The sequence below is a fragment of the Rattus norvegicus genome, chromosome 11 (genome assembly GCF_036323735.1).
Source record: "Rattus norvegicus strain BN/NHsdMcwi chromosome 11, GRCr8, whole genome shotgun sequence".
Taxonomy (NCBI): domain Eukaryota; kingdom Metazoa; phylum Chordata; class Mammalia; order Rodentia; family Muridae; genus Rattus; species Rattus norvegicus.
The window spans coordinates 96,035,496-96,060,432 of NC_086029.1; the positions used below are offsets into that span (position 1 = coordinate 96,035,496).

The 24,937-nt window shown below is 51.1% G+C and overlaps 1 protein-coding gene across 1 annotated transcript in view; it reads right to left on the reverse strand.

Moving 5' to 3' along the window:
- The window catches only part of Txnrd2 (thioredoxin reductase 2), a 48,155-nt gene that overhangs the window by 11,175 nt on the left and 12,043 nt on the right, over window positions 1–24,937 (reverse strand). Inside the window, exons 7-12 of the mRNA NM_022584.3 lie at window positions 23,836–23,898; window positions 22,392–22,462; window positions 12,789–12,808; window positions 11,948–12,039; window positions 10,458–10,632; window positions 624–760 (exon numbers count right to left, since the gene is read on the reverse strand). Of these exons, the coding sequence (NP_072106.1) occupies window positions 624–760; window positions 10,458–10,632; window positions 11,948–12,039; window positions 12,789–12,808; window positions 22,392–22,462; window positions 23,836–23,898 (558 nt within the window). The remainder of the gene's footprint in view (window positions 1–623; window positions 761–10,457; window positions 10,633–11,947; window positions 12,040–12,788; window positions 12,809–22,391; window positions 22,463–23,835; window positions 23,899–24,937) is intronic.

A 24,937-nucleotide genomic window follows, 5' to 3' on the forward strand; every position in this document is an offset into this window, starting at 1 on the left:
CTTCCAGAGGTCCTGAGTTCGATTCTTAGCAACCATATGGTGGCTCACATCCATTTGTACTGGGATCTGACGCCCTCTTCTGGCATGCAAGTATACATGCTGACAGAATGTTAACATACAAAAATGAATAAATAAATCTTTAAAAATTTATTTTGCGTATGGGTATTTTGCCTGCATGTATGTCTGTGGGTCACACATGTGTGCTTGGTTCTCAAAGAGGCAAGAGAACTGAAGATACGGATGGAACTGAAGTTACAGTTATGAACTGCCGCGTACCTGCAAGGGATCCGGGTCCCCCGGGAGAACAGCCAGTGCTCTTAACTGTTCAGTCATTACTGCAGCTCCCACGCTTAATGTGTCCCACCCTGAGCTTCCCAGAAAGGCAAAGCATCAGGAGGAGCCAAGGTTGGTATTCAATCCTTCCCAGGATGCACCTGATAGTCCTTAGAGTTGAGTCCTGTGATTGGTGCTCTGGGATTAGAAAGACACATATTGTTCCTGTGGACAGCAGAGCCTATGTCATGTCCATCTCAAGGCCCAGCTGAATCAGGGGAGCACAGAAACAGGAGCAGTCAGACAGACAGACAGAAACAGGAGCAGTCGGCCAGACAGACACAGCCTACCTCAGCAACATCTCCAATGGCATAGATGTGGGGGACAGAGGTGGCCTCCTGGGCATCCACAATGATCTTCTGATTCTTAGGGTTGGTATTAACGCCAGCCTTCTCCAGATTCAAATTTCTGGTCTCTGGAACTCGCCCTTATGGAAAGATAGAGAAAATTGAAAGATTTGGTTAGCAGTTTTGACATGGGTTAGTTTTATTTAATATATTTCAACCAGATATAGTCTCACACACGCACACACACACACACACACACACACACACACACACACACACACACACACACACACGAAATCCTAGCTCTTGGAAGGCTGAAGCAGGAACATAACAGGTTCAAGGCCAGCCTAGACTAAACATACAATCTGTCAAAATACAAAAACAAACAAACAAACAAAACAAAACAACCAGGGCTGGCTGGATATGGTGTCGCACGCCTTTCATCCCAGTACTGGGAAGGCAGAGGCAGGCAGATCATGGAGAAACCCTGTTTCCCAGACAAGGGAGAGCAGAGCGGTCAGCAGTAGACCAAGCTACATAAGGTTCTAGTTTAAATCCCTGTACAATAAATAGATCAGTCGATTGATAAGCAATCTAGCAAGCATTTCTCAGAGCTAGTGTCTATGCCTGGCTTACAATCCCAGCTACTTTGAGAGGCTGAGGCAAGATGATTGCTTGAGGACAGGGGTACAAAGCTGGCCTAGACAGCGTAGTAAGACTGTCCCCAAAAGAGGAAAAAAAAAATGATCAGAATAGTCACTGAGAAACTGACAGGCCTGACTGCAGAGGGGCGGAGTGTTAGCGCAGTCACTGAGGACTGATTCTCTCCTAATATGGACCTTACACAGATATCCATGCGACATTCCAAGAGGACCATTAACATCCTGTAACGTCAAATTTGTACGGGAAAGTCATGGTTTCTTCTCTTCCAAAATAAGTAGTTTTGACCACAAAAAAGCCTTGAAGCACAAACAGGCCTGGAGTGGCCTTGGTTTCAGCCTGGGCTGTCCAAGACCTCCCAACCACTGAGGGAGCCAGGTTCCACTGAGCTGCAAGGACACAGCAAAGCATGATCAAAGAGTCCCTCAGAGAGGCAGCCTGTCTCAAAGGAAAGATACCACTGTCTGGGGTGACCCCAGGGAGGTGGCTGTCCTATCTGTATAAATTGTGGGGTATCTGGGTCCATAGGCCTCATAGGAGCTAACTGGCTGGCACATGGTTCTTTACTGTGAGGGCACTCTTACACTGCCCCAAATGCCCAGGATTCTTGTGAAGTATTTGATCCTTCCTATCTACCCGGCAAGCCTCCTTCAGACAGGCTCCAAGTGTCACCTCCCACCAGCAGACTATCTATCTGCATGGACGGACTAGGCCGGTCTCCAGAACTCACCAGCATAGCCTGCAGCATGTGCCGTGCAAAGAGCATGCTAACTGGAGCCAACGGTGAGAACAAGCAGATTCATGCCCTGCCCAGACCCTCAGAGTAGGCTTGTAAGCCCTCACCAGCAGCCGGCAATGGGGCTGAATAAGTAAGGCCGGCTGGCAGCCAGCTCTTCAGAGCACAGGGCTCAGCCTTCCCTCTCCCGCACACCCTGTAGCTGTCCAGCACACTGCTCAAACAAATGTGCTTTCAGACAGTGTGAGCTGCACCATGCTCACCCTCCGCTTCAGCTTTTGGGTGCAAAGCCCAGGACGGGGAAGAGACAGACTTGTTTCTCTTGGTGTCAGTGTATCTGTTCCTCATGCTCCACACAGTTCTGGGCCTTCAGAGAAGGTAGCATGTGAACTTCATCCTACCTCAGCTGCCTGGGGAGGTCCCCTCTGTCTTGAGTTCAGATAACTGTGGCCCCTAAGCAAGTGTATGTCCCCCAGAGCCAGACTGCTTATGCCTCTCAGGATCTCAAGACAATTCCCCAGGGACAGCGGTGATCTGGCATCAAAGGCACAGTTCCCACAGCTCTTGATATCTGGGACAAACTAGACTTCGGTCTGCGATGCCCAGGAAGTGGGTGGCGCCCACCTAAACATCTGGCAGATGAATCTTTAAGTCTCCAGCTGTTATGCTGGATTGGGGAAGTCAAAACACAGAGACTAGGCTAAGCCTGGCTACTATCGTTGGCTTGGGCCTGGCTCCAGCCTCTTGGCACTGCTCAGCCACAGGAACTGGGTGTGGGCAGGCAGGCACCATGGGGATCAGCCTAGACTCAGGCAGTGGGAGGCCACATCAGAGGAAGGAGCTGGGCCTATGGGTAGGGCCGGAGTACATAGGGGAAGGTAAAGACTCAGTAGGTCAGGGGCCTGTGGTTCAATCCTCAGCTCCCTTCTCTAGCCGCTGGGTCCAGCTTGCTGCACTCACTGCCTCCTGGTAATCGTGGGAGCTGGAGTGGCTAAGGGAAGAAGTGGTAGGCTGTTCTCCACCCTGGCCACACTAAATTTATGATCTCTCCTACACATCTGCCCACCTAGTCCTGTGAGGCCAAGAGCATCTCTTTGTGCTCCTTGTGGTAACTATGGTAACTACTGCTCTTGCAGATGCCAAGGGAGCCGTCCTCATGGAAATAAAAATACAATTAAGTGATGCCTAATGATAGAGATGCATTCTGATGAATGTGTCACTAAGCTGTTTGTAACCTCGATGCTCTGGACGACCTCCCAGGAAGACCTGTGTGATACATATGTGTAGCCTTTTGTTCCTGGGCTACAATTGCATACAACACTTACTACCCGAATGCCTACAGGCAACTGTAGCACAGCAGGTCTGTGCCTCTAAACAGGTTCATTTCCATACACGTTGCCACGGCATTACAACAGCCTTGGTGCCTGCCACTGCGATAATCTTCCGGGAAGGCTGGATGAGATACGATCTACACACATCTGAAAGTAGTGCCAGGAGAAAAGGTAGGGGAGGAACTAGGAGCTCTTCACGGTCTACTGCAAAGCCAAGATTTCTTAGGACCTGTTGTGCATATACATTTGGGAAGTACACAGGCACGTGAGCCAAGTCTGCAGTGTGAGGAACAAATTCTGGCTGGCTGGAGAGAGGAGAAACTCAGTATGGCAAAGAACTTGGCTAAATGTGGCAAATGGTTTGTTATCAGCATGGTGTGGGCCCCAGGCTGGGAGAAGCCATCCCTCACCAGGCATCCTATATCATGGAGCCGTTCACTGAGGCTGAGACAAACTCTGAAGCCAGGGCACAGACCGCAGGGAGCAGGGTGGGCTCCGTGACCTAGGACATAGCCTCACAGTTCAACCAAGCTCTGCTCTCTCCCTTGTGATCAGAGCTGAGTTCAGTCTCCCTGCTGGCACTGAGACCCCCACCCCCCAGTTGTAGGTGCCTCCTCAGCTCAGGTCTGGAACCCAAGGAAAGTAAAAAACAGGTGCCAGGCGCTAACCCAGCGGCCACCCCACCAATGGGCTTCCTGGCTTGTGGCAAGGCTTGTTTGCTTTGTTTTTAACACTCTGGCCTTGACACAGCGGGCGCCTCTCCTGCTGCTTTAATTTGCACTTCTCTGATTAATAAAACTGTCCTCTGTCTCTATTCCCCCCCCCCCCAACCCAGGGTCTTGCACTTGCTAGGCAAGCACTCTACCACTGAGCTAAATCCCCAACCCCTCTGCCTCTATTTCTTAATAGCGTTGCCTGTTTGCTGGCTTGCTTGCCTCTAAAAGCGTCTTCGCATGTAATCCGTATGCCATGCTCTGCTGCTCCTATAGGGACAGTGCTCAAATGCAGACCTGGGCCCTGGGTTATCTGCTCTAGGGGCACTGTGCTGGGAGCTCTGGCTGACTCTTCTGCAACACTCCCCTGCCCCCACTCACACCTCCGGAAGTCTGCCACCATCCCTCCTTAATAGCTGACCCTACTCCAAGGAGTGGCTAGAGAGGGCTGCAGGCCAAATGCTAAAGCAGCCATCAGTCTTTATCACCTACAATGTGGGATAAGGGCTGTGCAGGTGGAAGGCCACAAGCGGCACCCTGCGCCCCTCTGATCCATGCTAGTTAAACGAGCATGCCCTCCAATTTCATGCCTGCCTACAGCACATGTTCCCACCAGGGAAGGGCAATCCGTGAAATGAGGTGAGATTTAAGTGCCAGCAGGAATGGGGAGGGCGGGCGAGTGAGGAGCTGTGATCCAGACTGATATGGCCACACCAGGTGGCACAGAGTTGGACCGAGAGGTATACACTGTGACTTCGAGACAGTCTGAGGGCCACAAAGGCCTGTGTGGAGAGCCTAGGCAACCGTCCCATGAGAGCCCTGCTGTGCTGAGCCTGGCCTATTGCTGCCTGGTTCGTTGAAGCTGTGTGTTAAATTGATCTTCTTTCTCCTTATCTGTGTTTATGGGGTCTTTCTATAGGAAGGGTTTTATATAAACCATGGTGGTCTGCAACTCACTTTGTAGCCGAGGATGATCTTGAACTGATCCTCCCAGTGCTGCGATTACAGGTATGAGCCTGTTTATACCGGTTTATATGAAGCCAAGGACTGAATCCAGGGGTTTATGCTTGATAGGCAAGCACTCTACCAACTTAGTGACATCCCTAGCCTTTACTCTTTTCTGGAGGGGGTGGTATGTGGGGTCTTGCTCCATAGCCCAGGCTGGCCCTAAACTCTCATCTAGCTCACGTTCCCCTTGGACTCATTGGGCAGTCTTTCTGCCTCAAAGTGCAGGGTTTACAGGTGAGAGTCACCAGGCTGGCTCCCTTATTTGTTTAATCATTTACTTAGTTCTGGGGAAAAGTAACCCATTTACTTAGTGCAGCCCCTCCAGCACATTAAATATGTCCACTTCTGAATCTCCCCTCTCTCTTCTTCATCCTTCTCTTTATCTGTCATAGCCGTGACTCAATACAGCTCAGGCCCACTTCCAGCTGTGAGGGCCCTACTACAGTGGGACAGACACTCCAGGCTAGGCTGTATGCTTGCCCTGCCCTCCCTTCTCAGAGCCTTAGCTTAGCACTCAGTCCTGGGGACCAAGCGACCCCTCAAAACTCCCAGGCAGCCTAAAGCTGCCCCTTCCCTTTTGCTGAGCTTGGATCATTCCTGGTGGTCAATGTCCAGCCTTGAGGAGCTTGGCTCTGTTTATTCTCCTGCCCCTTCTCCTGCTGCCTGGCACTCAGTGCTGGGGTGGGCCCATGCAGCTGTGGCTGGAGTATGGGCGTGCAACATGCATATATACAGATAGTCCTGGGTAGGGAAGGAGAGCCAGGCAATACAGCTCACCCTGGGCTGACGTCCCAAGCACTGGGTGTCCCCACACGGCTTCCCTGGGTCCTGCCTCTCTGCTTGTGGGCCAAGTGCCCAATTATGGATGAGCTCTATACAGCCTCCACATGGGGTCAGATAGAGGCTCGGAACTCTGGCTCCAATACCCCTAACGGTCAGGACTGTCTGGAACTTGTTCATGACGATGATGATGATGATGTCTAGGAGGAACGGATATGCCACAGCCTTGTCATCTGTCCCCGGCAGGGACAGAGAACTGTCAGGATGTGTGCGCTCTGGCAGCACAGGTCAGTTTTAGTTCCCAACGCCAATCCCCAGAGGCTTCACGTGCCTTCCTTAAAACCAAATCAGCTTCAGAGAAGGCATCTGCTGGGGGTGGGTTGGGGGAGGGGCAGTCCCGGGCCAGCTCCCCAGACAGCACCAACTCAGGCCACAACTGGTTAACTGGGCAGATCCCGCCTGCCTGGACTGTGCAGGCTGACTGTCTTCACTCAGCGCTGTAATCGGCACATCTGCAGACAGGAAATCCTCCGCGCTGAGGTTCCCAGTCTATTATCTGAGACACCTGGTGTGGGCGGGTGATTCAGAGACAAACAATGAGGGGCCCCTGCACAGCAATTAACTGCTTTAACTGCTAATGTGTTTAATCCACCACTGGAGATCAAGGCTGTGTGGAGGAAAAGGCTGCCTGTCCCTCTTGGCTTCCAGAGTGCAGCACCAACTTTGCCAGGCCTGCAACCTCACATTCTCACCAACTATGGAACACCGGCCTGGTCAGGTGTGAGATGAGGTGCTGGGGCCTTCTGTCCATGGATGTCATGCAAGGCTGGAAGGGCGTCCATCCCTTTTATTAAACGTCCCTCAAAGTGCAGCTTGTTGGGAAAGAACCAGCTGCTTGCTTGGGTGGAAAGCACAATCCACAGAGACTGTCTGAGGTACCAGCCATGCAGCACCCCCGGCCCACCCCGTTTTATTTGAACTCCCAGAGTGCATCATCTTACAAGCAAGCAGAAATAATGCTTCGTTAGAGGCTTATCAGTACAAGCAGCAAGAAATATTCCCAGTTGTTCAAATGGGAAGTGGTTCCTGAATGTTTACAAAACCTGGCTCAGATGGGGGTGGTGAAGTCTGCACATGCCCAAGCGCCAGCCCCACCACCCAGAAGGCGTGCCAGAAACCGCTGCCGCCACTGCCACAGCCCTGGGGAAGAAGGGTCAGAGGCCAAGGGCTTCGAAAAGCTTCTACCCACAGCATCAATCACCCCTGCAGCCTGTCTGGGGGACACATACAGAAAGAACAGATTCGCAGCAGGGGAGGGACAGAGGCTCTGCCTGATGGAACCCCCTGGAAGCCAGGGGACCTGGGCTTTCCAAAGGCACAGATTCTACGAGCTCTAGCTGTCCAACAGCATCTGGCTACACGGTCCAACAGGACACGGGGTGGCATGGTGAATCACCGGTGGGTTCAGCACTTTGGAGACTGAAGCAGGAAGACTGCAAGTTTCAGGCTAGTTTGGGCTACACTGTGAGTTCAAATCAGCCTGGACTATGCGTATGTAGAGAGGCCCTGTCTCACAAACCAAATCGAACAAGCAAAACAACGAAGACAAGACTGGGTTTTGTGTGCCCTCAGGGAGGTACACAGAACATAGGGGTGGGGCAAGACCCAAGCTGTCTCCTCACCACTTAGAAAGGTCTAACAGCCAGGCAGTGGTGGTGCACTAGTGTGCACACTTTTAGTCTCAGCACTCGGGAGGCAGAGGCAGAAGGATCTCTGTGAGTTCTAGGACAGCCAGGACTACACAGAGAAATCCTATCTCAAAACACAAACAAACAAACAAAACATGAGACAGAGGTTTAAGACAAAGCAGACACTCTAAGGTCTAAAATGTCACCTAATCTTTTATACTGTACATAATGAACTTATTTAAAGATTAATTTTTACAATGTAACTAAGAACATCGTCTTTGGTGAGTGGTCACTTTGGCCAAGGAGATGCCGGGGCACTCAGATCCTCACCACACCCCTCTCCTGTGTCTTGGTATGACCCACTGGTTCATCTCCTCTGGATTCAACCCCATTTCCTTTTTCCTTTTATTGAGACAGGGTTTTACCAGGTAGCCCTGGCTGTCCTGGAACTCAGTCTGTAGACCAGGGTGGCCTCAGACTCACACAGATCTGGTTGGCTCTGTCTTCCTAGTGCACCACTGCTGCCTGGCTTTCATTCTGATTTCTATGCATTTGAACAACTGAGGAAAAAGTTTATCCAGAAGCATATTGTTCTGTGACACAGCCCAAAGACCAAGACTGGGGCCTACAGTGCCCTGAGCAACCCCTGGAGACCCCCTGGCACAACTGGAGACCACCCGCCTCATTGAGATGGGGCCGATCGAGGCATCTGAGGTGATCTGGTTCTGAGCCCTGGTTCACATGAGGCAGACCCCAAAGACCCAGACATTCTGGGACAAGGCAGTGAGATCAGTTTCTATTGTTCCAGGCATTCCCGGTGACAACATGCAAGTTCATGAGGAAGCTAGGAAAACTAGAAGCCCAAACTAGAATGTACTCACCAAGGCAGGCAGGGATGCTCACACGGGAATGCGGTCTGCGAATGTCACCCTCACCAATGAGGACCATGGTGCTTCCTGCAGACCCCGCTCACCCTGGCCACAGTGCCCTAGTCTCCCAGCATGCCCGTGACAGGACTCTTGGCTCTCTCTCCTCCCCACTGGCCTCTGGTTGAGCCTCTATAACCTTCATCACTAGATTCAGGCCCCAGAGGCATAAACCTAGCTACCCCCTCTTTCTCCCTAGTGGAGTCCATCTAGGGAGCCCATTTATCTAGTAAAGTCAGCGGCAGCTGAGTAAACAGCCTCACCTGCTAGGCCTTTACCCACGAAACACTGTGCCTACCACTCATGGAAAGGAAAAGGATGAGAGCAGGGCTCTGGCCTGGCGTGACAGCCAGGCACGTGTGCTGGTGAGAAGCCCTGGGCCTGGGACACGCTAGGCATGCTCTGGCGTGACAGCCAAGGCACGTGTGCTCTGCCCTGTATCAGTACAGCTGGCCTGTGGACACTTGTGTTCACTACAGTATCACTGACAATAACCAAAAGGTGACAGCAGCCTGCATGTCCATCAGCAGCTGGATAGATAAACAAAACTGTTCAGCCTTGAAGAGGAAGGAAATTATGACACATGCTAGCACATGGATAAACCTTGAGGACATTATGATAAGTGACTCAGGCCAGGAACAAAAGGATAAATGCTGTACGAGTCCACTTATGAGTTCCTGGAGTCATCAAATTAAGATAGAAAGTGGTGTCTGGGAAAGATAGGCCCGGTCAGGAGGAGCTAGCTAGCGCTCGGTAAGTAAGGGGCTTCGGAGTGGGGCAATGCTCTGCAAACAGATGGTGGTGGTGGCTGCACAGTAGTGTGAATGCCCTTAGTGCCACTGAGCTAGGTACCAAGTCATTAAAATAGAACGTTTTATGTTATGTGTGACCACACTTTATAAAACTTAAAAATATGTCATTATGGGTTCCTATGAAAACATGTGGGGTTGGGGATTTGGCTCAGTGGTAGAGCACTTGCCTAGCAAGCGCAAGGCCCTGGGTTCGGTCCCCAGCTCCAAAAAAAAAGAAAACATGTGTATTGGGTATGCATGTGTATGTGTGCAGATGTATAAGTGTGTGTGTGTGTGTGTGTGTGTGTGTAGGTATGCCTCTGTGTATGTGTTTGTGTGTGCAGGTATACATGCATGTGTACATAAGTGTGAAGGTCAGCTATCTACCTCAGGTGTCACTCCTCATGGGCTGCCCACCTTTTTCTTTGAGGCATACTGGCGCTCACTGAACAGAGCAGGCCATCTGGCCAGCCAGCCCCAGGGACCCGCCTTTTCTGCTTGCCCAGTTCTGGTATTACAAGGAGGTTCCACCAATGTAGCTTCTTAGTTTGGGTTCTGGGAAGCAAACTCGTACTTAAGCAGGAAGCACTGTACCAACTGAAAGTCTCTGCACCCCTCCACATATCATTTTTATGAGGAAAACAGCGGCTTAAAACAGCTGGGGCGTTACACACCTATGATCCCAGTACTTGGAAAGCAGAGACAGGAAGATCTGGAGTTCAAGGTCATCTTTGGGTACATATGGAGAGTGAGGTTATCCTGCGCTATGTGAGACACTGCCTCAAAGTGAACAGAGAAAACTAGCTTGAATTTAAAATGCCAATAAAGCAAACATCTAATTCATTAAAGATAAATCTATCAAGGTTTGAGCCCTAGAGGAATCTCTAGGTTTTATACTGAAGCCGTATAAACAATCTGTGAAGGCTATGGAAGGCCTCACACACCTTTGCTAAATGATGGCCCCAACAAATCTCTTTTATGATTTGCATTTCTAGAATATCATATAGCAATGGGGAAAGAAATAGAAAGACAGTGTGCCCGGGACAGCCAGGTGTGGGTAGTGTGGTCTGCAAAGTGTACCAGACCGTGGTTAACCTGAGCAGCCAGCAGAATGGAGGATCCGAGAGGTAAAGGGTAGGAAGGTGAAGGACATATGGTTTCCTTGAGCTAGAGACCATGTATGAGTGGCTCGCCGCATCCTTACCTATGGCCCACAGGACAGTGTCAAAGGTGCCCACGTCCTCCTTGCCAGAAGCGAGATCCTCCCAAGTGACCTGCAGTTGGTTAGTCGGGAGTTTTCTGATGAGGGAGGGGACACAGCCTTTCAGGAACCGGGTGCCATGAGACTCCATGTGCTCTGTGACCAAAGACGCCATTTGCTGCAAAGCACGAAGAGACACCATGAGGACTAAGTCACTACTGGCAACAGACACCGAGAGGCCCTAACTTCCGCCTTGCTCTCAATGCCTTGGTAGGGCTCCAAAAGGGTTCTGCACAGAGAAGAAGGTGGGGTGCCCACTACCCCACCTCCGGGTCCCCTTGCCAAGTCAGAGAAGCCCTCAGTTTCCTCCTGGCTCCCAGGTCAGACCCTAGGAGCAATGTGAGGACAAATTCAGCCTTCAGCCTCCTCTCAGGCTCATGGGATCCACTTCCCGCCCAGTCCCCACTGACTGTCACCAACACCAGCTCACTGCCATCAGGAAGTGGATGGGGGAGGGATGGTGTGTGTGTGTGGGGGGCGCTGTCAGAAGATTCTTATTCCCAAGAAATGCAGAGACAGCAGTGCAGGCCCGGATTGGGGGTTGGCAAAGGTGTCGCATTCACCTCTTTGTCCAGGGGCCCCATGTCTCCCCAGCCCAGCTGCAGCTGAGGCCAGTTCCCAGGCCAACAGCAGGGACTAGACACAACTTCTTAAAGGGCATAATAATCACCATTTAAATCCTGTGACATCTGCCTACGCAAGGTGGTGCATGCTGGACTACATGTAGGAGGAGCCCTTTATATCAGAGGCACATCTCAGCTTGTCCAAGCAAGGGGCTGCCTGGCACTCTACACGCCAGCAGATGCCTGAGGGACTCAGACATACAGGTCTCTAGGGGCGTCTACGAGGCTGTTCGGTGCCCAGAGGGTCTGTTCCCACGTGGCCTGAGCCCCCGTCTCTATAGACCCCTTTACATCTGCACCCTGTTGGCTGCCAGCATATCCCCTGGATGCTCAGATTCTCCAGATGTTGTGTCCCTGTAGAGGGGCTTGGTATGCACACCCTCAGCTATGGTGGCCCAGCTTTAGGATGAAGCCACACGAGATAGAAAGACATTTGTGGGGGAGGGTGATGGGGCCAGGGGTCATGAGACCATGGGTCCAGTTCATTGTATCTTCAGGTGACTTTCTAGGCTTCTGTCACCGGAACTTAACATGACTTGGGGTTGAAGTGTCTTTGGTAGAGGACACGGAATATTTGACATCTCAGTGATAACTCAAACTTAGGTTTTAAGGAATGGCTTATTTGGGGAACGGGGCCTGAAACACTGCTCAGGTCGGCTTCATTCTCAGGCTCAGATGACCCTCCTGCCTCAGCCTCTCAAGTGCCAGAACTATAGGCTGGTGCCGAGATGCCTGGCTTTAAGGAACTGCTTCTGAGGATCGAGGCCTCTCCCCAAGGCCATAGCCACACCTGCTGGGGGCAAGTACTACCTGGTCAAAGCCTCGGAGGGGCACGCTGCGCATCATGACCGTGGTATCCAGGCCAATACCAGTGAGGAAGCCGGCACACTCCAGGGCCACATCTGCAGCAGCAGGCTAAGGCGTACTGACTGACGTGAGAGGGAGCAGAAGGGCAGAAGACCCTGGCCCCTGCTCTCACAGCCCAGGGTCCCATGTTCCTGCTCAGCACCATCAGAGGCCTCTGAAGAAAGCTGCAGGGATTCCCTAACCCCAGGTCTCAAGTGCATAAGCTGACAGCCCCAGCTTCAAGCTCTCCCAACAGTACCCACAGGCCAGATAGTTTATGCCTCCACGGGGCTTCCATCTGGCTCTGGTGTTTCGTCTCAACCGCCAGGAGAGAGGGTGGAGATTCAGTGGCCAGACCCAAGGAGAAGAGCCTTGTGTAGAGCCACAGAACACTGCCTGTGGCCTGTGCTCCTATGTCAGCCTGAGACTCCAGTGAGGGCTTTCATCTTCCCTCCCACATCCTGTCCTGACCCTGAGCCCCTCAGAGTTCCCCTCTTGACCCTTCCTGATCTGACTGCTTCTCCCGCAGGAGTGAGGTCAGATCAGGGCTGCTCTCCAGGGACATGCTCATCATGGCCTTCCTGACTGCCTTGCAGCCCTCTCCAGCTGCCTCAGCAGGCTTAGTGTGAGGCTCAGGAAGCAGCAGCCTTCAAAGGTCAGACTCAAATCGTTCCCTGAGCCCAAACCCCTCCTAACAGGTCCAGCTGAGTCCCCACACAGGAAAACAGAGTATCTGGGAGGGAAAATGGGAGAGGGGCTAAGCACCCTTCCTGACGATGGCCACCTGCACTTTGGCAAAGGATACAACTGGCTCCAACCACCAACCTGCAGAGAAAAGCAGCAGAAAGCACGCTAAGTGAGTACCAGCAAGGCCACAAGCTGTTGTTCCGCGGCTGGGACAAAGACGAGCTCTGCAGGCTTCCTACCAGGTACTCCCGAGCCAGTCAGAGTGGGAGCAAACACTTCCCAATCACTACAGCTATGGAACAGAACACAACAAACAGTCAACTGAACCAGCAAATCGCCTGGTGCTGAAGGGTGCATGGTCAGTGGCTTGTGAAAAGTCAAGGCAGCTCCAGGCCCTGGCAGACATGTTGAGCGACGTCCCTCAGAAGCACGGGTTTCTCTCTGACCACAGGTGAGTCTTGTCTGAGGCTCCTCAGAACCTCTTGGGCCAGGATAGAAGCAGGCATGACCCAGGGCACCAAGAGGACCAGAATGGGGACAGTGGCTTATGGGAAGCAGCAACTATGACCAGGGCCCATGACTGTCTGCCTAAGCCTACAACGCCTAGGCCCAAGGCCAATGGATCATCCCCCTGCCTTCCTGCCAGAGCCAGGACATGACACTGCGACCCACTGGAAATAGTCATTTTAATGCTCTCTTGTGGCTGGCTCCACACTCCACATACATGTACATGCATTCACACACACATGCACATGTGTACACACATACAGGAAAATGCAAGCATGAAAAGTCATTTGTATGCAAATACACACTATAAACACACTGGCATAGACATGTAGTCACACACACCTGTCCACATCCTCTCATGTGCACACCCATGCAAACACACAGGCACATATGTGCACACTCATGCAAAAGGACTGAGGAACAGAGGGTTCCCAGCCAGGGCGACTGCACGTGGGTGGGCTCGTCAGATCACCCTTCAGTCTTTGAACAAGAGCAGGTGATGTAAGGACGGATAAGCCTGATGTCAGTACTAATCCTGGCAAGTACTAATGATATAATTCCATTTCAAAAAGCGGCGGATCCCTCAGAATACTTGTGCAGGTGCCCTGCGGGAACCATCTGGCATGCGGCTCTGCACGGGAGCTGGGGACAGAACCACACTTACTGGCTGAGTACAAGATGGTCCCAGCTGGTCATACAATACTACTCAGCATGCGATGGATGTGGACAGGGGTCCTGGGATCCCCAGCAGGCGGGAAAAGCAGACGTGCTTTCTAGGCCCCTGAAAACACCCCCTGCACACGCCCACACAGGTGCAGCATGTCTGCAGGAGAGGTGCTTCCCAAAGTATAAAGCCTAACACTTTTGCATTTGATGTATACAGTGAGAGCTCTGAGCCACTTAAGATATGAAACTACGAGTTATTTGAGATGCAAACAGAATGGAGCTGCTTTGATCATCTTGTCTCACCTGTAGGACGGATGGTAAGAAAGTCTGTGAGCATCCAACAAGCAGTGCCCCTTCTCTCAATCCCCTAACAAGCAGTACCCAGCCCACCCCTCCCGACAAACCACGGAGACTCTAGCCCAGTGGGGCGACATCAGTGTAACCCTTCTGTTGATGACTGGGCCTCTCTATTTATCTCAAGCTCCCTTCAGACTCCCCCAAGCTAGCTGTATCCCCCAACCCCCAATCCTAGGCCCTCCCACCACACTGCTGAGCATGAAGCAAGCAGTCTCCTGGATCTGATTCTCGTGTTTCTGCAGTCCACGTGTGCCTCCCAGCCTCCCACAAAGCAGGCTGGGTGTAGGAGATGGGTGGGCCGGCAGCCAGGGATCACCATCTGCTCCAGCAGAGACCCATGAGCACCGTGGACCTCCTTCTGAGGTGGCCCCATAACAGAAGGTGGGGCACCATTTCCCAGGTGCCCCCAGCCCTCAGGCCACCAAGTCCAAATTGTGAACACTAGAGCACTCACAGGAAAGACAGACACCCATAGGCAGGCACATTCCTGGGGGTGGGGGAGTCTTGAGAGTGTGCTAAGGCCTCTACAAAAGCGCACATCTTGCTTGAATGGACAGTGACCTTGGGCCATTTGTTTTATGAGCTATGATGATGGTCAGCACTGGTTTTCTTACTCCACCTCTCCCTCTAATTGACCAATTAATGGGAATGCTTATTCTTTGAAAGATGAACACAAGAACTCAGAGGACTGAGGTTCTAGAGATGGCCACGCATGTCAATAATCCCAGCCCTTTGGAAGTGGAGATAGGAGGATCGTAAGTTCAAGGCCGACTTGAGCTACATAGTCTAAAGCCAGCCCTGACCTTATCCTGAAAAACAAACAAACAAACACCACTGGAACAAAAGCAGAGACAAAACTGAAGCTTCTGGATCCCGAGTCAGTCCCAGAGAGAGGCTGGCAGCTGTAGGTTGGCCCCGACTGGCCACACTCTCCAGGACCAGCCTCAGAGGCACAGTGACCAGTGCATCTGCAGCCTGGGAGACAGCAGTGATGGCAGTTTGGAAGGCTGTTTGGAAGTCCGGGACTTAACACCACATTTAAAAACCAGCGCACAGATCTTTGTTCAACCAGTAGTCACCATCCCGCACTCTGGTAGCCTTGAACCGTGTGTGTGTGTGTGTGTGTGTGTGTGTGTGTGTGTGTGTGTGTGTGTGGTGTCTCTGTGCCTTTTACTGTGCCAGCATTCTCCATGGGTGCATGAGTACCATGAGATTAGTCTAATCACAGGGTGGCTTGCTTGTCAGAATTGAAAGCAGGAGGAAGCAGACACGGACCTGTGAAGCTAGGCTTACAGTCTGCCTCTCAGCCTGGAGGACCCTAATCTTCTCTCCAGGAGGCACAGCCACACAAGTGACAGTCTCACAAGAGCACCTGGCCTCTTGGTAGCACTACCAGTCCAGGAAGTGCCAGTCAAGCCTCAGAGCTCCACGGAAGCAGCACAGAGGAGACAGAGGAGACACCACAGTCCTGGATCCTGGTGGAGCGGGCTCCCGACCTGCCTCGACCTGCCAGCAGCACCCAACCCTTGGGGGCCTGACAACCCCCACCCCCGCCCCCACCAAACCCTGAGTAGTGGAAGCTACCCAAGGTCCTTGCCCCACACAGGCAAACAAGCAGAAAAGCTGAGAATCAAGTCCTAGGCTGATAGCTGCTCTCCCTTCTGCTACACCAGACTATCACACGAAATGGAAACAGACTGAGCAGAAAATGAGACTACTATACAACCACGACTCTTGTGGCTCTTCTAGATAAAATATGCCTTCCCATCTCCTGTGCTTAGCATGAGAGGAAAATGGACACAGTACCCTGGGCAGCTTCCTGACTTTATGAGGGTCAGAGCAAAGCTACTTTCATGACCAACTCTGACGACAGCATTAAATCAGCCCATTATAAAACACTCTCTAGTGGGGCACGCTGACTCACGCTCACTCAGGAAAGTGAGACAGGGTGGGGTGGGGGTTGTCATGCAATTGAGGCCGCCTCAGGCTGCACAGCAGCTTCCAGACTGCACTAGAGACCCTGTCTCAAAATACAAAACACCATCTCGGCTTCATAGTGCCCAGAGACAGAAAGCTTCACGTTGGCATGGGCACATGGGAGTACACAGTCATGGGCAGTGTGGTGAGTAGCCGGGACACTCTGAATGGGACAAACAGCAGTGGGAGAGGTTAGCCCCAAGTGCTATAATAAGCCTTTTGGGGGCCTGAAGCAGTGTGAAGGGACATCAGGAAGAAGTACCGGGGGACAGCATCTCAGGCCCAGCATGGGAGAGGCTGCTAAGCCAGGGGCTCCCTCACTGCAGCTTCTTCACCTGCCCTGGGTGCCCAGAAACAGTGAGCCTAGCAAGAGCCCCCACTGGTCAGCCTGCTGGAGGCAAGGGGGTGTGGAAGAAGGTGACTGTGGGGCCCTGGTTCTGTGGAGCCCAGAGGATTCCTGGGGGTACGGGGAGGTGGGGATGCGGGAAGACAGCCTGAGCTCCAGGGTTAGAGGCAGGGCTAGCTCTTGCTACTTCCTTGTCACTACATAGCCAGTTCAAGCCCATGAATGCCAATGCCAAGTCCAACCTCCTTAAAGCAGGGTTAGGAGCAAGCCCATTTTTTCACCTCCATCCTCCCATTGCTTGGGCCTTGCTATATCAGGGGAACAGGTTTTCTGCAGGACACCAGTCACCTTCCATTGTCTCTTTCCTCTCTTTCCCCAAAGGGGCCCTGTGTTCTGGCCTCTCTAGCTCCTGACTCCCTCCTCCAACCTGTTATGGATGTTGGCAGTCAAAGAGCAACTGAAAAGGCAGGCCAGGCACACACTGGTGGCTGGGTGACCAAGACTGGGCAAGTACCAACTTGCAGTCCTACCCTGAGTTCCATACTGCTCAATCTCAGCCCCTCTAAGATAGGACGAGGAGTCTGAAGTCACCTCTGCAGGCTCAGGGGTTCTCACTAGGAAGTTGCTAGCATCCTGGTTCTAGCCGGGTGCTCCATCAGCTAACAGGTGTGGCAGCCTGGCCAGCACCCAGCTGCAGGGTGAAGGCTTAACCATGTCCCCTATAGACAGGGCTCAGACATAGGTGCCTCATCTCTGCCATTTGGCCAGCCCTGGGTTCTCTGAGACCCAGATGTCATCTAAGGAGGAACGGGACCCCTCATTTGATGCGCAGGGGCAAAGGCAGTGGGAGGCAATCCTGGGAGCCCAGACGGGTATAGTCACCGTGCTGAGCTCAGCTCCCCTCATGACTAGCCGGTGTTTATCACCACTCCCCATATACACGCATTGGAAAATAAGTCCTGGCTGCTGCCCCTGCCAGGTCAACAACAGAAAAAACATCCTGAATGTTCTGTGTACCCCGCCAAGGATCTGGGTCTAGACCACATAGATGGTTCTTCCTCAGCAAACGTTGTTCAGCAGACAGTGCCCACTGCAGGCCCAGGCCCAGAGGTGCCATGCACCCTCGGCCGCTGACCTGGCCTCCTAGATGAGCCATGTCAAAGTGTCACCCGGCTCTGGAAGGCACCCTGGGGCCATAGGGACAGCCCTGGGATCCATATTAGTTTCAGCTCCATTTTAAAGGCGAGTTAAAATAAACACAGGGGATATTTATAAGGCAAATAAATCTAGCAGAAACAGCCCCTCCAAGTGTGAGCAGGGCCTCCCCCTCTGCCCCAGCCCAAGCTGATAAAATACAGAAATGCTACTGTAGACCCTGCAGGCTTATTTTGACTGCACAGAGGAATGTAACATGTAAACACTGCCTCCCTGCCGCACTGTTACAACTTGCATTAGCAGCCTGGACAAAGCCGCATTTTCACAGAAGCATCCTACAGGGATAGATCTCCAGCTTAATTTAAAAAAAAAAAAAAAAAAAAAAAACCATTTCCTCACATAAATCATGCTCAGAACTAAACGGGTGACTGATGCACCACAACACTTTTTTCTTAAACAATAACATACCTAGATTCCATCTACACGAAGGAGCTTAAAAAAAAACTCTAAGAAAAAAATTTTTTCTGAAGAAAATAAGCATTGCAGTTTTGTTCCTGACTAAAATATCTACGGTCATATCTTACCAGCTGAGCTGGCTGTCCTGTTCCCCCCGCAAAGAGTCACAGGGGAGAGGTCCCACCCCTAGGCTACTGGGGATGGGAGTTGGGGGGTGCTCTCTTGCTGGGCTACACTGTTGCATAGCACTGGGTCAGCTTCCCAGAAATGGTTCTGACTAGAACTCGGGAGAATTCTGGTCTTTGGAGACATGGCCTTCAGACACATAACAACTTGAGCCCAGGAAGGGGCCCAGGCTAGACAAGAGAGAGGCAGGGAGAGCTTGCTCCCAGGGTCACTGCAGCTCCAGTGTTGCTCATGTCGGGTCCAGCACAGAGCATTATGGGAAGGCAAGGGAATAAGAGGCACCCAAAGAACCAGGGCAAAGGAAACAGAGAGGGAGTGAGGCAGGCTTAGCAGCTATGAAGAACAGCACTGTTTGCAGACAGGCAGTGGGGTACGCAGGCACTGTAGCAATCCCACTCCACAGGCAAGGCGACCAGGCCCCAAACATAAAAAAACATCCAGCCAGAGGTGACTAAAAACCAAACCAAACCGAAAACCATGCTGGAGGTGGGACAGGCCCTTCTGAACATGTCATAAATCTAAAAGCCATTAAGAGCAAAGAGAGAGTTAGGTTACATCTGAAGGGGAAAGAAACCATTTGTACATCTATAAGTTACAAAGAATCTTTATGGTGTGCAACACAGGGCCATCTCTGATATTTGAACCAGCTGGAAGATAAAGAAGAGATGGGGGGAGGGGCACCCAGCCAGATACAAGGCCAAGGACCACAAGGTTATCCACACAGAGCCACTCTGAGTTTCGGAGGAGGCCAGGAAATACACAAAAAGATGACCCGTGGAATCAAAGTGTGTTCAACGTAGCAGACAGACAAAGCTAGAAAAACAGACAAGGGGCTGGAACTGGGGCTCAGTAGGAGAGACCTGTTTCCTGGTACTAAGCCCTGGGCGAAGTCCGTATCTTTCCACACCTAGAAATTATTATGGCATAAAAGACAGTGCTAATTACTGACATAAAAATTAAAACTTTGGGTGGGAATGCCTCGTAGAGCATTTCATAGGATGTGTAAGGGCCTGGGTTTGGTCCTCAGCTCTGAAAATAAATTTAAAAAATAAGAAGAATCTGAGAAATAGGGGTAGTGGTGCTACATACTTGGTTAGCCGAGGCAGGAAGATTACAAGTTTGAGGTCAACCTGGGCAGCTTAGTGAGTTTCAGACCAGCTAGGCTCCATTCTGAGGCTGTCTAAAAATGAATGCATAAAACTGGGAGAGGGTAATGACTGGACTGTAAAATAATAAAAGTAATTTTAAAAACCTAGATAAATACGTATTCAAAAAAGTCAGAAGACAAAAGGCAGGGGCTGGAGAGATGGCTCAGTGCTTTAGAGCACTGGCTGCTCTTGCAGAGGACTGGGGTTGCAGTCCCTGCACCCATAGGGTGGCTCACAACCACCCATAAATCCAGTTCCAGGTGACCTGATGCCCTCTCATGACCTCCATGGGTATCAGGTATTATGCAGTAATAACAAACAGAAAGAAGGACAGACAGACAAAATACTCATACAGATAAATAATCTTTTTACAAAAGGTAAATCGTAGTGGCAGTGGTTTCACACACCTTTAATCCCAGAACTCAAGAGGCAGAGGACAGCCTGGTCTACAGAGTGAGTTCCAGGACAGCCAGAGCTACACAGAGAAAACCTGTCTCAGAAAACAAACAAGGCAGATCACAGTCTGGTGATCCAGTAGACGTTATCATGAGTCAGGGTGAGGGAGGAACTGTGGGTCACGGTTATGGTCACACATTGGGAATGAGAAGAAGGACAGTCCATTCTGCATCTTAAGAAAAAAAAAAAGCTTGGGCTGCAGAGATGGCTCAGAGGTTGAGAGCACTGACTGCTCTTCCAGAGGTCCCGAGTTCAATTCCCAGCAATCACATGGTGGCTCACAACCATCTGTAATGAGATCCGATGCCCTCTTCTGGTGTGTCTGAAGACAGCTACAGTGTACTTATATACAATAAATAAATAAATCTTAAAAGAAAAAAAGTTGCCAGTGCCCAGTTGTGGGAAGGAGGGGAGACCGGCAGCAGCACACAAGGAACAGGTTGCAGCCAGCCTGTCAGCGAAGTCCCTTAGACTCCACTTTTCTGCTTTTAGGAGAGACTTCCTTATTAGGTATATATAAACCATCTAAGGTCATTGCTCTTCAAATGTGAACATGCAGCGACATGGACCCTGGTGTACCACCCGTGGACACCACCCGTGGGGATACCACCTGTAGGAAGTCTGATAAACATAATCCCCTTCCAGACCAACAATTTCACTGTCACGCTCAAGAGAGTGGAGAGCAAAAGTCAGGTAGACATCTGTGTATCCTTCACAGCAACGCCATTCACACTGGCTGACCGTGGATGAGCAGGTAAACAAGATGTGAGATGCACTATGTGTCGGCCATAAAAACGCAGGAAGGGCCGGGCAGCTGGCTGACAAGTGAAGCACATGCTGCAGGCCTGATGCCCACGTTCCATACCCAGAGCCCACATGGTGGAAGGACAGATCGGTTTTTGAAGGTTGTCCTCTAACTTGTACATGTGACATACCATAAGTGTATGTGTGTATGTATAGATAAATAAAGCAATAAAAGAAATGCTCCGCTGTTGTTGTTTTTAAGGAAAAAGCAGCCAGGAGCGTGCCTGTAACTGCAGAGACCAGTTGTACAGACAGAGGGATCAGAAGCTCACACTGTGAGTTCAAAGCTGGTGTAAGTTCTGTGAGCGTTTGCCTCAGAGGACAGAAGCTGGGCAATGGCACAGCTCAACAGGAAAAGGTGCTAACGACCAGCTGGACAGCCTGATCTTGACCTCTGAACCCACAGGGTAGAAGAACATCGACTCCTGTAAGTTGTCCTCCGGCCTCCATATGCACAACCCTACACTAAACAGACAGACAAACAATGTGGGCCAGATGAGCTGGCCCAGTGCAAGGGCACAAGCACTGGTGTGCAGAACTGACTGTCACAAATGCATTGTGCACGTGGGTGAGCACATGAGCACGTGCACGTGGGTGAGCACATGAGCACGTGCACGCGCGCGCGCGCGCACACACACACACACACACACACACACACACACAGACACACACACACACACCATGGTCACGCCTACACGCAATAATAAGTGTTTGGTTTTCTTTTGCTTTTCTGTTTGTTCAGTTTTGCTTGCTTTTAAGGATCCTGACAGCTAGGCAGGATGAGGCACCTACACCTTTAATCTTCGAGCCTGGGAGACAGAGGCAGGTGAAGCTCTGTGAGTTTGAGGTCAGTGTGGTTTGCATAGCAAACCCCAGGGCACTCAGATCTATACAGAGACCCTGTCTTGAGACAACAACAACAAAAAGGGGCTTGGAGCTGGGAATATAGAGTCCAAGACAGAGTGCTTGCCTAGCATTAGCGAAGCCCTAGGTTCAATCCCAAGTACCATGGGTGTAGGGGGCAGTGTCTTTCACCCGCTCTAACACATAGAAATTGGGGCTCTGTACTCTCTGAAATAAGTCCATACACATCAAATCCTCACACTCCAACATGCACACCATTTATACCTACATGTATGCACATATTTACAAGTATACATATGTGTACCCGTGCACACTCAAGTGCACACGCCAGTCCACCACTGTTACTGTTTCCCACTAGTTTGCTTGGAAATGCACAAGGCGATGAACAGCTATCAAGCAAGCCTCTGCCGCCCTCTTGTGGCCACTCTGGTCCTTACAAGCAGAAAGTCTGCACGACACAACTGGAGCTGGCCGCATCCAGTATCCTCTGGGCAGGCTGGCACATTTAGCACACGTGTTCTCACCTCCACACTTGGCCATAGCTTAGAGCATGCTCAATGCACAAAGCAGACAGGAGAGGAGATGATTTGCTATACCAGGGCTGACAGCCACTGCCCTGTGTCATGAACAGCTGACTCTGTAACACTCACTACCCTCCGAGATAGTCATGGCACACGGGGAACGTACAGCCCTGCAAAGGGTCTGCAAAGGGCTGCCATTCCTTCTGTTAGAGAATGGCCTTATGGCTCCAGTAGGAGAAGAAAGCAGATACACCAGCACAACATACCCCAGGCCTTACGTTTTCCCAGGGGACTCCTTCAGCCAGAAGATGTCATCACTTGTGATTCCGTGTTCCAGGGCTCCTTTGACCTATGGAGGAAGAGAGGACTCATGCAATAAGACTGCCATTGCCTGAAAAAGCAGCCTCCATTTGGCAGAAATAACTCAGTCCCAGGACGAGCGAGCTTCCATGTTGGATATCTATCTTCAGGTTGTGTCTCTGGGGATGGGAGGTGACTGCACGTTATGTCTGGTGCTGGGCTCTTTCTCAAGCATGCAGCCTGCCCAGGAAGGCAGGGGCAGAAGTCCCATCCTCTTGATCAGAGCTACGATGCAGTCATGCAGAAAGAACGCAGTATGGACTAATGGCTCCTACAGGCAGGCAAAGACTGTGTGGCTCCTGATTTTAAAGGAAACCCCTGCAGTCCTTCGCCGGCAATAAGAGGCCTAGATAGACTCCAGTGACCACACATGACGAAAAAGAAAGGTTTCACAAAACCAGCTCAGAGAAGTCACCGTAGCAATGGGTAGATCCCAGTGGGGAGTCATACGTAATAATACTTGAAATATTCTGCTTTCAACCAAAAGCCTGAGGTATGGGAGGAAATAAGAAACTGACTTCTAGATACAGTTGCAGGGGGATAAATATGGCCTCACTGGAAAACAAGCTAGTGATCTCTCAAAAGATTAAGCCAAATGAGCTAATGACCTTGTTCTGTTCTTAATAAATACCCAAGAGAAGCTCAAACAAACTCCAGAAAGACCTTTCACACGGGTGCTCACAGCACATCATGATTCATGACAGCTACAAAGAGGAAGCAACTGAGGCATTTGAGGAGGGCCAGGCGGATTAACAAAAGGCAGTGTTTGCATAAAATGGAATAGTATGCAGTCTTAAAAAAGAAGACTCTGATACATGTAGGGTTAAACACTGAGCACATTATGCTGATAAAATAAACCAACACCAAGCACGTATGTCATATGCACTTGTATGAGGCCCCTGGAATCTAGAAACCAGGAAGTTGTAGCAAAGAACCAGCTTGGAATTTCTGAAAAGGATCTAGAGATGGAAGGAATGGGAAGAACCACTAAAAATGTATTGAAGCATTGTGCCCCCCAAAAAGAATTAATTTCTGGTGAGGGGGACAGAGGAAGGCGAAGGGTAAGACTGGATTAAGGCCCTGGCGTTCTGAAGTTAGGAAAGCAACTGGCAATGGAGGCCAGGTGTGACACCCACCACACATTTCAGTCACAGCTAACTTGGGAGGCTGAGGTGGACAAACATGGACCCCAGATGATCGGAAGCAGCCTGGACAACACAGCTAAACACTGAGGGAGGAGAGAGGACACGGCCCGGGAGCCCGCATTGTGCAGTGGCCCTGAGCCACCACCCTGTGGCATAGATTCAGGGAGGCCTGAAAATGGCAAAGTGCAGAGGAATGAGGGTACAGCAAGCCACTTACCTGTGTGGGGTACTTCGGCCGTCCTCCTGTAGCGATGACTATGTGCTTGGCTGAAAGCTGAGTCTGGGGATAAACAGAATCATAGTCAAACAGTGAATGGTCGACTGCCAAGGAGCTCAGATGCCTGTGGTAGCTGGGGTGGCAGTTTCTACTGTAGCGGGACGTTCTACCCGTATGTCATAAGTCACAGAGCAGGGATCTCACAACGTCCACTCAACAGGAGGGCCAGGCAGAAGGGGTAGTGAGGTGTTCCGGCTCCAGACACTCCACAGTGTATAAGGCCTTTGCAAATACTGCCTTCTCAGAGCCCCACAAACACTGCAGGAAGGGAGTGACTCTCACCCCAAACTGCAGGACGGCCAGCTGTGGCATTTGAACTGCTTAATAAGGGGTGCGTGTAGCTAAAGACTGATCTAGCTCAGGTTAGGGAGGCCACTAAACTGCACCCCACCTCTATTCAGTCTATGTCTGCGTCTGTGTGTGTATGTCTGTCTGCATGTGTCCGTGCACAAGTCTGTGTGTACACAAGTCTGCCACTAAACTGCACCCCACCTCTATTCAATCTATGTCTGCGTCTGTATGTGTGTGTCTGTCTGCATGTGTCCGTACACAGGTCTGTGTGCGCAAGTCTGTGTGCACAAGTCTGCCACTAAACTGCACCCCCACCTCTATTCAATCTATGTCTGAGTCTGTGTGTGTATATATGTCTGCACGTGTCTTTGCACATATCTGTGTGTGCACAAGTCTGTGTGCATGTTTATGCTCGTCTGTATGTGTCTGTGTGTGCATGCATGTGTGTATTTGTGTGTACATGCATGTGCCTGTGCATACATGTGTCTGTGTGTGTGCACATGCCTGTGCGTGCATGTATCTGTTTCCATGTGTGTACATGTGCCTCTGTTGAGGAGACATGGTCCCACTATATAGCCCAGGACTGGTCTAGGACTCAAGATTCTGTTTCTGCCTTCCCAGTGCTGGGCTCTCCGGCTTGGCGACTGCATCCAGCTGTTGAATAACTCTGAAGAAGTGTGACTTCAAAGGCAGCTGTTAACACCAGATCAACACCCAGGTCAAACAAAACTGGAATCGGGTGCCACAGGAA